This window comes from Oncorhynchus gorbuscha, unplaced genomic scaffold, assembly GCF_021184085.1.
Source record: "Oncorhynchus gorbuscha isolate QuinsamMale2020 ecotype Even-year unplaced genomic scaffold, OgorEven_v1.0 Un_scaffold_3207, whole genome shotgun sequence".
NCBI classification, from domain to species: Eukaryota; Metazoa; Chordata; class Actinopteri; order Salmoniformes; family Salmonidae; genus Oncorhynchus; species Oncorhynchus gorbuscha.
The window spans coordinates 25,001-39,220 of NW_025747517.1; the positions used below are offsets into that span (position 1 = coordinate 25,001).

A 14,220-nucleotide genomic window follows, 5' to 3' on the forward strand; every position below is an offset into this window, starting at 1 on the left:
TCTCACTCTCAGTGGGGATATGAAGTCCCACCTGGTCCTCCTCAGTAAGACAGCTGATTCTATCTCTCTCTGTCTCTCTCTCTCTCCCTCTCAGTGGTGATATGAAGTCCCACCTGGTCCTCCTCAGTAAGACAGCTGATTCTATCTCTCTCTGTCTCTCTCTCTCTCCCTCTCAGTGGTGATATGAAGTCCCACCTGGTCCTCCTCAGTAAGACAGCTGATTCTATCTCTCTCTGTCTCTCTCTCTCCCTCTCAGTGGTGATATGAAGTCCCACCTGGTCCTCCTCAGTAAGACAGCTGATTCTATCTGTGATGGAGACCTGGTGGACAGACAGATACGTTCCAAACAGGCCTGGTCTCTACTGCCCACACAGGTAACACACACACACACAGGTAACACACACACACACAGGTAACACACACACACACACACAGGTAACACACATACACAGGTAACACACAGGTAACACACACACACAGGTAACACACACACACACACACAGGTAACACACAGGTAACACACACGCACACACACACACACACACACAGGTAACACACAGGTAACACACAGGTAACACACAGGTAACACACACACAGGTAACACACAGGTAACACACAGGTAACACACAGGTAACACACACACACACAGGTAACACACACCTGAGGTGCGTTCCACAGGGAAAATCAAGCTAACCTATTCCTTTTTGTGTTTTAACGTTGGTCTGAGACAGTTTGTGGTTTAAACTGTGTGTGTGTGTGTGTGTGTGTGTGTGTGTGTGTGTGTGTGTGTGTGTGTGTGTGTGTGTGTGTGTGTGTGTGTGTGTGTGTGTGTGTGTGTGTGTGTGTGTGTGTGTGTGTGTGTGTTTGGTTTAAACTGTGTGTGTCAGGCCATCTATTCCAGTGTGTTACCAGGAGAGTTGATGAGGGGTTATATGACCTCCTTCCCCTTGTTCCCCTCCTGGCTGGGAAAGTTCTCCTCCGGCAATAAACACTCCCGGATCATTCAGGAGCTGGCCTCTCACATGAGCCTCAGGTAAGGACACACACACACATACACACACACACACACACATACACACACACACACACACACACACACACACACACACACACACAGAGTCAATAAACACTCCTGGATCGTTCAGGAGCTGGCCTCTCACATGAGCCTCAAGTAAGGACACACACACCCACACACACACACACACACACACACACAGAGTCTGTTTACATGCACAGTAATCATTAGATATTAAACTGATTATGGCATTAGGTGGATTATCCATTAGTAAACACCTTACTGGGATTAATAGTTGTAAATCCTAAATTGGCAGATTATAACACCTGGTTATCCGAGACATCTTTTAAATGTTATCAGGACATTAAAAAACAGTTTCATCGGCGTTCCGGTGTAATTTATCTGAGCGTACGTGTGCCGCTCAGCAGTTTAGCGAGACTCGATCTTGTACGGCGTTGCGTGAAGTGAGTTTCTAATATATTTATAAATATATATATATATTGTTTCATTACAAACTTTATCCCGTAGTCAGAAATCGGAGAAGTATTCTGAGAAATAACATGGTCGCTGTGGTGGAAGCGAAAAAAGTCCCATCATGCACTCTGATTTCAGATGTATCCATGGCGACAGGATTATTAGGGGGGAAATCCTCCTCCTTCTTTGCAAAAGTAAACGTTTTTTAAATCGAATTATTATATTAATCTGACGAGCCACAATCACGTTGTTGTTCATGTAACTGATACACACAGTCTGATCTGGGGTGTATTCATTAGTTGTTGTGTTCATGTAACTGATACACACAGTCTGATCTGGGGTGTATTCATTAGTTGTTGTGTTCATGTAACTGATACACACAGTCTGATCTGGGGTGTATTCATTAGTTGTTGTGTTGATGTAACTGATACACACAGTCTGATCTGGGGTGTATTCATTAGTTGTTGTGTTCATGTAACTGATACACACAGTCTGATCTGGGGTGTATTCATTAGTTGTTGTGTTCATGTAACTGATACACACAGTCTGATCTGGGGTGTATTCATTAGTTGTTGTGTTCATGTAACTGATACAGACAGTCTGATCTGGGGTGTATTCATTAGTTGTTGTGTTGATGTAACTGATACAGACAGTCTGATCTGGGGTGTATTCATTAGTTGTTGTGTTCATGTAACTGATACACACAGTCTGATCTGGGGTGTATTCATTAGTTGTTGTGTTCATGTAACTGATACAGACAGTCTGATCTGGGGTGTATTCATTAGTTGTTGTGTTCATGTAACTGATACACACAGTCTGATCTGGGGTGTATTCATTAGTTGTTGTGTTGATGTAACTGATACACACAGTCTGATCTGGGGTGTATTCATTAGTTGTTGTGTTGATGTAACTGATACACACAGTCTGATCTGGGGTGTATTCATTAGTTACTTAATGTTCTGCAACAAATTTTCTATTGAACATATTCCCTCCCTCTCTCCCCCTTCTACCTCTCCACTCCTCCCCCCTCCTCCCTCACTCTCTCCCCTCCTCCCTCACTCTCTCCCCTCCTCACTCTCTCTCTCCCCTCCTCCCTCACTCTCTCTCTCCCCTCCTCCCTCACTCTCTCTCTCCCCTCCTCCCTCACTCTCTCTCTCCCCTCCTCCCTCACTCTCTCTCTCCCCCTCCCTCACTCTCTCTCTCCCCTCCTCCCCTCACTCTCTCTCTCCCCTCCCCTCACTCTCTCTCTCCCCTCCCCTCACTCTCTCTCCCCTCCCCTCACTCTCCCCTCACTCTCTCTCTCCCCTCCCCTCACTCTCTCTCTCCTCTCCCTCACTCTCTCTCTCTCTCCCCTCACTCTCTCTCTCTCTCCCCTCACTCTCTTTCCCCTCCTCTCACTCTCTCTTTTTCCCCTCCCCTTACTCTCTCTTTCCCCTCCCCTCACTCTCTCTTTCCCCTCCTCTCACTCTCTCTTTCCCTCCCCCCACTCTCTCTTTCCCCTCCCCCCACTCTCTTTCCCCTCCCCTCACTCTCTCTTTCCCCTCCCCTCACTCTCTCTCTCTCCCCTCCTCCTCTCTCCTCCAGGACATTAAGTAGCAGACAGGCAGTGAGCCTGGACTACCTTCCGTACCTCCGCATGGCCCTGTTGTGTCCTCTTCAGAGGCAGGGGGCGGAGGGGGCCGGTCAGGCCGTCCAGCTGTTAGACGACTACCACCTGGTCAGAGAGGATGTGGACAGCCTCATGGAGATCAGCCTCTGGGGGGGGCAGCCTGACCCCTACGCTAAACTAGACCCCAAGGTCAGAGAGGACGGGGGAGGGGTGGGGGCGTGACCCCTGTGATTGTAATAATGGTGTTATTGTTAATCTAATCTGTGATTGTAATAATGGTGTTAATCTGATCTGTGATTGTAATAATGGTGTTAATCTAATCTGGGATTGTAATAATGGTGTTATTGTTAATCTGATCTGTGCCCAGGTGAAATCAGCGTTCACGAGGGCCTATAACCGGGAGACCCACCTGACACCGTACTCCCTCCAACCAATCAAGAAGGGCCGTCGTGGCGGGGGGGTGGAGACAGAACCAGGAGGAGAAGGGCAAGAGGAACAGCCTGAGGAAGAGGAGGAGGAAGAAGGTGTTGCAGCTGACGCCATGATCAAAGTAAGGAGGGAACACACTTCTAGACGGTCCCAATTATAAACCCCTCCCCTCCCCCCACTTTTCTGAAATAATTTACTATTTTTATTTGTTTCAACTTATTGGAGAAGAAATTCTTGATCGGTCGGCTGCCATCTTCTCTGGTGGTTATAGACGGCCTGCTGTGGCATCGATATGAGTCACAAACATTATTGATCGGTCGGCTGTCATCTTCTCTGGTGGTTATAGACGGCCTGCTGTGGCATCGATATGAGTCCCAAACATTATTGATCGGTCGGCTGTCATCTTCTCTGGTGGTTATAGACGGCCTGCTGTGGATAATTTTGGTTATAAAGTCTAGTCTCGTCCAAAACCCGAGTTTGGTAAGTGACTGTCGTGACTTGAGGGTTTGATTTTTTTTATTTTTTATTTCACCTTTATTTAACCAGGTAGGCTAGTTGAGAACACCTTTATTTAACCAAGTAGACTAGTTGAGAACACCTTTATTTAACCAGGGAGGCTAGTTGAGAACACCTTTATTTAACCAGGGAGGCTAGTTGAGAACACCTTTATTTAACCAGGTAGGCTAGTTGAGAACACCTTTATTTAACCAGGTGGGCTAGTTGAGAGCACCTTTATTTAACCAGATGGGCTAGTTGAGAGCACCTTCATTTAACCAGGTAGGTTAGTTGAGAACACCTTTATTTAACCAGGTAGGCTAGTTGAGAACACCTTTATTTAACCAGGTAGGCTAGTTGAGAGCACCTTTATTTAACCATTTGGGCTAGTTGAGAGCACCTTTATTTAACCAGGTAGGTTAGTTGAGAACACCTTTATTTAACCAGGTAGGCTAGTTGAGAACACCTTTATTTAACCAGGTAGGCTAGTTGAGAACACCTTTATTTAACCAGGTAGGCTAGTTGAGAACACCTTTATTTAACCAGGTAGGCTAGTTGAGAACACCTTTATTTAACCAGGTAGGCTAGTTGAGAACACCTTTATTTAACCAGGTAGGCTAGTTGAGAACACCTTTATTTAACCAGGTAGGCTAGTTGAGAACACCTTTATTTAACCAGGTAGGCCAGTTGAGAACACATTTATTTAACCAGGTAGGCCAGTTGAGAACACCTTTATTTAACCAGGTAGGCTAGTTGAGAACACCTTTATTTAACCAGGTAGGCTAGTTGAGAACACCTTTATTTAACCAGGTAGGCTAGTTGAGAACACCTTTATTTAACCAGGTAGGCTAGTTGAGAACACCTTTATTTAACCAGGTAGGCTAGTTGAGAACACCTTTATTTAACCAGGTAGGCTAGTTGAGAACACCTTTATTTAACCAGGTAGGCTAGTTGAGAACACATTTATTTAACCAGGTAGGCTAGTTGAGAACACCTTTATTTAACCAGGTAGGCTAGTTGAGAACACCTTTATTTAACCAGGTAGGCTAGTTGAGAACACCTTTATTTAACCAGGTAGGCTAGTTGAGAACACCTTCATTTAACCAGGTAGGCTAGTTGAGAACACCTTTATTTAACCAGGTAGGCTAGTTGAGAACACCTTTATTTAACCAGGTAGGCTAGTTGAGAACACCTTTATTTAACCAGGTAGGCTAGTTGAGAACACCTTTATTTAACCAGGTAGGCCAGTTGAGAACACATTTATTTAACCAGGTAGGCTAGTTGAGAACACCTTTATTTAACCAGGTAGACTAGTTGAGATCACCTTTATTTAACCAGGTAGACTAGTTGAGATCACCTTTATTTAACCAGGTAGGCTAGTTGAGAACACCTTTATTTAACCAGGTAGACTAGTTGAGATCACCTTTATTTAACCAGGTAGGCTAGTTGAGAACACCTTTATTTAACCAGGTAGGCTAGTTGAGAACAAGTTCTCATTTACAACTGCGACCTGGCCAAGATAAAGCAAAGCAGTGCGACACAAACAACAACACAGAGTTACACATGGAGTAAACAACAACACAGAGTTACACATGGAGTAAACAACAACACAGAGTTACACATGGAGTAAACAACAACACAGAGTTACACATGGAGTAAACAACAACACAGAGTTACACATGGAATAAACAACAACACAGAGTTACACATGGAATAAACAACAACACAGAGTTACACATGGAATAAACAACAACACAGAGTTACACATGGAGTAAACAACAACACAGAGTTACACATGGAGTAAACAACAACAGAGTTACGCATGGAGTAAACAACAACACAGAGTTACACATGGAGTAAACAACAACACAGAGTTACACATGGAGTAAACAACAACACAGAGTCACACATGGAATAAACAAAAACATACAGTCAATAACACAATAGAACAAAAGAAAACTAAATCAAATCAAATGTTATTTGTCACATACACATGGTTTAGCAGATGAAATGCTTGTCTATATACAGTGAGGGCAAATGAGGTCAAATAAGGGAGTTAAGGCATTAAATAGGCCATGGATGGCGAAGTAATTACAATATAGCAATTACATTAAATAACAATATGAGGATGAGGTAGTTAGATGGGCTATTTATAGATGGGCTATTTATAGATGGGCTATGTACAGGTGCAGTGATCTGTGAGCTGCTCTGACAGCTGGTGAGGGAGATCTGAGTCTCTGGCTTCAGTGATTTTTGCAGTTCGTTCCAGTCATCGGCAGCAGAGAACTGGAAGGAAAGGCGGCCAAAGGAGGAATTGGCTTTGGGGAGTGACCAGTGAGATATACCTGTTTGAGCGCGTGCTACGGGTGGATGTTGTTATGGTGGCCAGTGAGATATACCTGTTTGAGCGCGTGCTACGGGTGGGTGTTTCTATGGTGACCAGTGAGATATACCTGTTTGAGCGCGTGCTGCGGGTGTGTGCTGCTATGGTGACCAGCGAGCTGAGATAGGGCGGGGCTTTACCTAGCAGAGACTTGATTAGTGACTTGACTTGTTTTGATTACAATCACGTTTTACCTGTTAACATGTGGTAGCACTCTGTTGTCTGGGAAAAGACTGGGCGGGTTTGCTTTGCATGCTATGCTAGCATAGTTTAACACAAGGTCAGGGACAAGCTATGCTAGCTTGCTGCTGTCAGCTTGGCTAAACACAAGGTCGGGGACAAGCTATGCTAGCTTGCTGCTGTCAGCTTGGCTAAACACAAGGTCGGGGACAAGCTATGCTAGCTTGCTGCTGTCAGCTTGGCTAAACACAAGGTCGGGGACAAGCTATGCTAGGTAGCTGCTGTCAGCTTGGCTAAACACAAGGTCAGGGACAAGCTATGCTAGGTAGCTGCTGTCAGCTTGGCTAAACACAATGTCAGGGACAAGCTATGCTAGGTAGCTGCTGTCAGCTTGGCTAAACACAAGGTCAAGGCCAAGCTATGCTAGGTAGCTGCTGTCAGCTTGGCTAAACACAAGGTCAAGGCCAAGCTAATCTAGGTAGCTGCTGTCAGCTTGGCTAAACACAAGGTCAGGGACAAGCTATGCTAGGTAGCTGCTGTCAGCTTGGCTAAACACAAGGTCAAGGCCAAGCTATGCTAGCTAGCTGCTGTCAGCTTGGCTAAACACAAGGTCAGGGCCAAGCTATGCTAGGTAGGTGCTGTCAGCTTGGCTAAACACAAGGTCAGGGCCAAGCTATGCTAGGTAGGTGCTGTCAGCTTGGCTAAACACAAGGTCAAGGCCAAGCTATGCTAGCTAGCTGCTGTCAGCTTGGCTAAACACAAGATCAAGGCCAAGCTATGCTAGGTAGCTGCTGTCAGCTTGGCTAAACACAAGGTCAGGGCCAAGCAGGCTGCTGTCAGCTTGGCTAAACACAAGGTCAGCCAAGCTAGGTAGCTGCTGTCAGCTTGGCTAAACACAAGGTCAAGGCCAAGCTATGCTAGCTAGCTGCTGTCAGCTTGGCTAAACACAAGGTCAAGGCTGCTAGGTAGCTGCTGTCAGCTTGGCTAAACACAAGGTCAAGGCTGGCTTGACATTCTGTTCACCCCTTCCTCTCTACTTCATGTTTTCCCTTGTTTGTTGTGATTGGACGAACAAAGACACACCCACATCAAACCACACCCCCATAGACGACTCTCATTTCTTTGCCTTCAGTCACGACCACTAGCATTTCAAATCAAATGTATTTACAGGACACCAGTGGTCTCTTCCAGGATAACACCCCCATCCCACAGGACAACAGTGGTCTCTGAATGGTGTTTGAGGAAGGTGTAAACCGTGTGCCCTGGCCAGTCACCAGATCTCCACCCAACTGAATACTTCTGGGAGATTCTAGAGCTTCACCAAAAACATGGAATTTTCTCATGGAAGAACAAGGTCACGTCCCTCCAGTAGAGTTCCAGACCCTTCTGGTGGAAGAACGAGGTCACGTCCCTCCAGTAGAGTTCCAGACCCTTCTGGTGGAAGAACGAGGTCACGTCCCTCCAGTAGAGTTCCAGACCCTTCTGGTGGAAGAACGAGGTCACGTCCCTCCAGTAGAGTTCCAGACCCTTCTGGTGGAAGAACGAGGTCACGTCCCTCCAGTAGAGTTCCAGACCCTTCTGGTGGAAGAACGAGGTCACGTCCCTCCGGTAGAGTTCCAGACCCTTGTAGAATCCATGTCGAGGTGCATTGAAACCGTTCTGGCTGCTGGTGACCCAACGCCTTATTAACACACTATACGTTGGTGTTTCCTTTATCTTGATGTTTACATTACGTTGGGGGTTTCCTTTATCTTGGTGTTTACATTACGTTGGGGGTTTCCTTTATTACATTACATTTAAGTCATTTAGCAGACACTCTTATCCAGAGCTTGTTATTTACATTACGTTGGGGGTTTCCTTTATCTTGGTGTTTTATTATGTTGGGGTTTCCTTTATCTTGGTGTTTACATTATGTTGGGGTTTCCTTTATCTTGGTGTTTACATTATGTTGGGGTTTTCCTTTATCTTGGTGTTTTACATTATGTTGGGGTTTCCTTTATCTTGGTGTTTACATTATGTTGGGGTTTCCTTTATCTTGGTGTTTACATTATGTTTGGGTTTTCCTTTATCTTGGTGTTTCCTTTATCTTGGCAGTTACCTGTACATACTGTATAGTGTGTACACACACACACACACACACACACATTCTCGTTCAGAAAGATGGACAATCCATTCCTTGGCCTGAAAGCTCAGTTGGTAGAGCATGGCGCTTGTAACGCCAGGGTAGTGGGTTCGATCCCCGGGACCATCCATACGTAGAATGTATGCACACATGACTGTAAGTCGCTTTGGATAAAAGCGTCTGCTAAATGGCATTTTTTTTTTTTTTTTTTTTTTTAATAGCGCTGGTGATTTTTTAATCGGATAATAACTTTACTTTTCTCTTTTTCTTCCTCCTCCCATCCCCCATCTCCCCCCATTTCTCCCTCCCATCTCCCCCATATCTCCCTCCCATCTCCCCCATATCTCCCTCCCATCTCCCCCTCCCTTTCTTCCTCCCATCTCCCCCGCCCGTTTCTTCCTCCCATCTCCCCCGTTTCTCCCTCCCATCTCCCCCGTTTCTCCCTCCCATCTCCCCCGTTTCTTCCTCCCATCTCCCCCGTTTCTTCCTCCCATCTCCCCGTTTCTCCCTCCCATCTCCCCTCCCTCCCATCTCCCCGTTTCTCCCTCCCATCTCCCCCGTTTCTCCCTCCCATCTCCCCCGTTTCTCCCTCCCATCTCCCCCGTTTCTCCCTCCCATCTCCCCCGTTTCTCCCTCCCATCTCCCCGTTTCTCCCTCCCATCTCCCCCGTTTCTTCCTCCCATCTCCCCCCATCTCCCCGTTTCTTCCTCCCATCTCCCCGTTTCTTCCTCCCATCTCCCCCATCTCCCCCGTTTCTTCCTCCCATCTCCCCGTTTCTCCCACCCCTCTCCTCCCTTGTTTCTCCCCCCCTCCCCCCTCTCCTCCCCTGTTTCTCCCTCCACTCTCCTCTCCACAGTTGAAGAAGGCCAAACCCTCCAAGGAGCCCAAGAAGGAGAAGACAACAGCCGGGGATTCTGGGAAGGGCAAAGGCAAAGGAAAGGGCAAAGCCAGGAAGTGACCCCTAACCTCTGAGACAACATCTCTTCTCTGACATTCCGAAGAACAAACCCCTAAACAGTTTGACCATCACCTACCTGGTCTTATCACCGTGGCGACCGGAGACAGAACCCTGGCTCTCTTCGTGGACCCCTTTAAACTTAGGATGTGCATCCCAAAGCGGACCCTATTCCCTATACAGTGCACTACTTTTGACCAGAGTCCCATAGGGCCCTGGGTATAAAGTAGTGCACTACCTTTGACCAGAGTCCCATAGGGCCCTGGGTATAAAGTAGTGCACTAAATAGGGAATAGGGTCCGCTTTGGGACTTTACTATATCTTGTTAGCGCTGTGGATTTGTAAAGATCTGAATGATAACTGTGTGTGTGTGTGTGTGTGTGTGTGTGCGTGTGTGTGTCATGTAAATATGTACCTTGTAGTATATAAAGATGCTGTTGCTTTCTACTGCTCATCGTAGACGGGAAACCTTTCTGGTCTGAACCGTCGAGACCAGCAGATGGATCAGCGAACGGCAGAACAGTTCTGGGTTTTTGTTGTAAAGATTTACACTGATAAATGACGGCTGTATTTACGGTATTGATTTACACTGATAAATAACGGTTGTATTTACGGTATTGATTTACGCTGATAAATAACGGCTGTATTTACGGTATTGATTTACACTGATAAATGACGGCTGTATTTACGGTATTGATTTACACTGATAAATGACGGCTGTATTTACGGTATTGATTTACGCTGATAAATGACGGCTGTATTTACGGTATTGATTTACACTGATAAATAACGGCTGTATTTACGGTATTGATTTACGCTGATAAATAACGGCTGTATTTACAGTATTGATTTACGCTGATAAATAACGGCTGTATTTACGGTATTGATTTACGCTGATAAATAACGGCTGTATTTACGGTATTGATTTACGCTGATAAATGACGGCTGTATTTACGGTATTGATTTACACTGATAAATAACGGCTGTATTTACGGTATTGATTTACACTGATAAATAACGGCTGTATTTACGGTATTGATTTACACTGATAAATGACGGCTGTATTTACGGTATTGATTTACACTGATAAATAACGGCTGTATTTACGGTATTGATTTACACTGATAAATAACGGCTGTATTTACGGTATTGATTTACACTGATAAATAACGGCTGTATTTACGGTATTGATTTACACTGATAAATGACGGCTGTATTTACGGTATTGATTTACACTGATAAATAACGGCTGTATTTACGGTATATATTTACACTGATAAATGACGGCTGTATTTACGGTATTGATTTACACTGATAAATAACGGCTGTATTTACGGTATTGATTTACACTGATAAATAACGGCTGTATTTACGGTATTGTTTACACTGATAAATAACGGCTGTATTTACGGTATTGATTTACACTGATAAATAACGGCTGTATTTACGGTATTGATTTACACTGATAAATAACGGCTGTATTTACGGTATTGATTTACACTGATAAATAACGGCTGTATTTACGGTATTGATTTACACTGATAAATAACGGCTGTATTTACGGTATTGTGGTTGTGACGTGTTTTCTTTCTCTCTGTTTATGGTTGAAATACAGTCTCTTAATCTGCATGGGTAAGGTATGTTTAGTTAAAATGATCAGTTAGTGGTGTGTGTTATATATATATACATATGCAGTACCAGTCAAAAGTTTTAGAACACCTACTCATTCAAGGGTTTTTCTTTATTTTTTTACTAATTTTGAGATGCACCCCTAGGAGACCAAGCTAGACTATTGAGATGCACCCCTAGGAGACCAAGCTAGACTATTGAGATGCACCCCTAGGAGACCAAGCTAGACTATTGAGATGCACCCCTAGGAGACCAAGCTAGACTATTGAGATGCACCCCTAGGAGACCAAGCTAGACTATTGAGATGCACCCCTAGGAGACCAAGCTACACTATTGAGATGCAACCCTAGGAGTCCAAGCTAGTCTATTGAGATGTCCACGTAGGAGACCAGACTATTGAGATGCACCACTAGGAGACAGAACTAGACTATTGAGATGCACCACTAGGAGACAGAACTAGACTATTGAGATGCACCCCTAGGAGACAGAACTAGACTATTGAGATGCACCCCTAGGAGACCAGACTATTGAGATGCATCCCTAGGAGACAGAACTAGACTATTGAGATGCACCACTAGGAGACAGAACTAGACTATTGAGATGCACCCCTAGGAGACAGAACTAGACTGAGATGTACCCCTAGGAGACCAAACTAGACTATTGAGATGTACCCCTAGGAGACAGAACTAGACTATTGAGATGCAGCCCTAGGAGACCAGACTATTGAGATGCATCCCTAGGAGACCAGACTATTGAGATGCATCCCTAGGAGACCAGACTATTGAGATGCACCCCTAGGAGACAGAACTAGACTATTGAGATGCACCCCTAGGAGACTAAGCCAGACTATTGAGATGCACCCCTAGGAGACAGAGCTAGACTATTGAGATGCACCCCTAGGAGACTAAGCTAGACTATTGAGATGCACCCCTAGGAGACCAGACTATTGAGATGCACCCCTAGGAGACCAGACTATTGAGATGCACCCCTAGGAGACCAGACTATTGAGATGCACCCCTAGGAGACAGAACTAGACTATTGAGATGTACCTCTAGGAGACCAGACTATTGAGATGCACCCCTAGGAGACCAGGCTATTGAGACTCACCCCTAGACTACACTAGAGACTATATTAGAGACTATTGAGACTCAACCCCTGGACTACACTAGAGACTATTGAGACTCAACCCCTAGACTACACTAGAGACTATTGAGACTCAACCCCTAGACTACACTAGAGACGATTGAGATTCAACCCCTAGTCTACACTAGAGACTATTGAGACTCACCTCTAGACTACACTAGAGACTATTGAGATTCAACCCCTAGTCTACACTAGAGACTATTGAGATTCAACCCCTAGTCTACACTAGAGACTATTGAGATTCAACCCCTGGACTACACTAGAGACTAGGGATTCAACCCCTAGACTACACTAGAGACTAATGAGACTCACCCCTAGACTACACTAGAGACTATTGAGACTCACCTCTAGACTACACTACAGACTAATGACACTCACCCCTAGACTACACTAGAGACTATTGAGACTCACTCCTAGACTACACTATTGAGACTAACCCATAGACTACACTAGAGACAAATGACACTCACCCCTAGACTACACTAGAGACTATTGAGACTCACCCCTAGACTACACTAGAGACTATATTAGAGACTATTGAGACTCAACCCCTGGACTACACTAGAGACTATTGAGACTCAACCCCTGGACTACACTAGAGACTATTGAGACTCAACCCCTGGACTACACTAGAGACTATTGAGACTCAACCCCTGGACTACACTAGAGACTATTGAGATTCAACCCCTGGACTACACTAGAGACTATTGAGACTCAACCCCTGGACTACACTAGAGACTATTGAGACTCAACCCCTGGACTACACTAGAGACTATTGAGACTCAACCCCTGGACTACACTAGAGACTATTGAGACTCAACCCCTGGACTACACTAGAGACTATTGAGATTCAACCCCTGGACTACACTAGAGACTATTGAGACTCAACCCCTGGACTACACTAGAGACTATTGAGATTCAACCCCTGGACTACACTAGAGACTATTGAGACTCAACCCCTAGACTACACTAGAGACTATTGAGACTCAACCCCTAGACTACACTAGAGACGATTGAGATTCAACCCCTAGTCTACACTAGAGACTATTGAGACTCACCTCTAGACTACACTAGAGACTATTGAGATTCAACCCCTAGTCTACACTAGAGACTATTGAGATTCAACCCCTAGTCTACACTAGAGACTATTGAGATTCAACCCCTGGACTACACTAGAGACTAGGGATTCAACCCCTAGACTACACTAGAGACTAATGAGACTCACCCCTAGACTACACTAGAGACTATTGAGACTCACCTCTAGACTACACTATTGAGACTAACCCATAGACTACACTACAGACTAATGACACTCACCCCTAGACTACACTAGAGACTATTGAGACTCACTCCTAGACTACACTATTGAGACTAACCCATAGACTACACTAGAGACAAATGACACTCACCCCTAGACTACACTAGAGACTATTGAGACTCACCCCTAGACTACACTAGAGACTATATTAGAGACTATTGAGACTCAACCCCTGGACTACACTAGAGACTATTGAGACTCAACCCCTGGACTACACTAGAGACTATTGAGACTCAACCCCTGGACTACACTAGAGACTATTGAGACTCAACCCCTGGACTACACTAGAGACTTGAGATTCAACCCCTGGACTACACTAGAGACTATTGAGACTCAACCCCTGGACTACACTAGAGACTATTGAGACTCAACCCCTGGACTACACTAGAGACTATTGAGACTCAACCCCTGGACTACACTAGAGACTATTGAGATTCACCCCCTGGACTACACTAGAGACTATTGAGA

At 45.1% G+C, this 14,220-nt stretch overlaps 1 protein-coding gene across 1 annotated transcript in view; it reads left to right on the forward strand.

The window, feature by feature from the left end:
* Window positions 1-11,228, forward strand: part of LOC124027425 (replication factor C subunit 1-like) — a gene marked incomplete at its 5' end in the record, with an annotated part of 35,394 nt that extends 24,166 nt beyond the window's left edge. The window contains 5 exon segments of the mRNA XM_046339854.1: window positions 257-374; window positions 888-1,033; window positions 3,074-3,287; window positions 3,466-3,648; window positions 9,564-11,228. Of these exon segments, the coding sequence (XP_046195810.1) occupies window positions 257-374; window positions 888-1,033; window positions 3,074-3,287; window positions 3,466-3,648; window positions 9,564-9,665 (763 nt within the window).
* Between the last annotated feature and the right edge of the window lie 2,992 nt (window positions 11,229-14,220).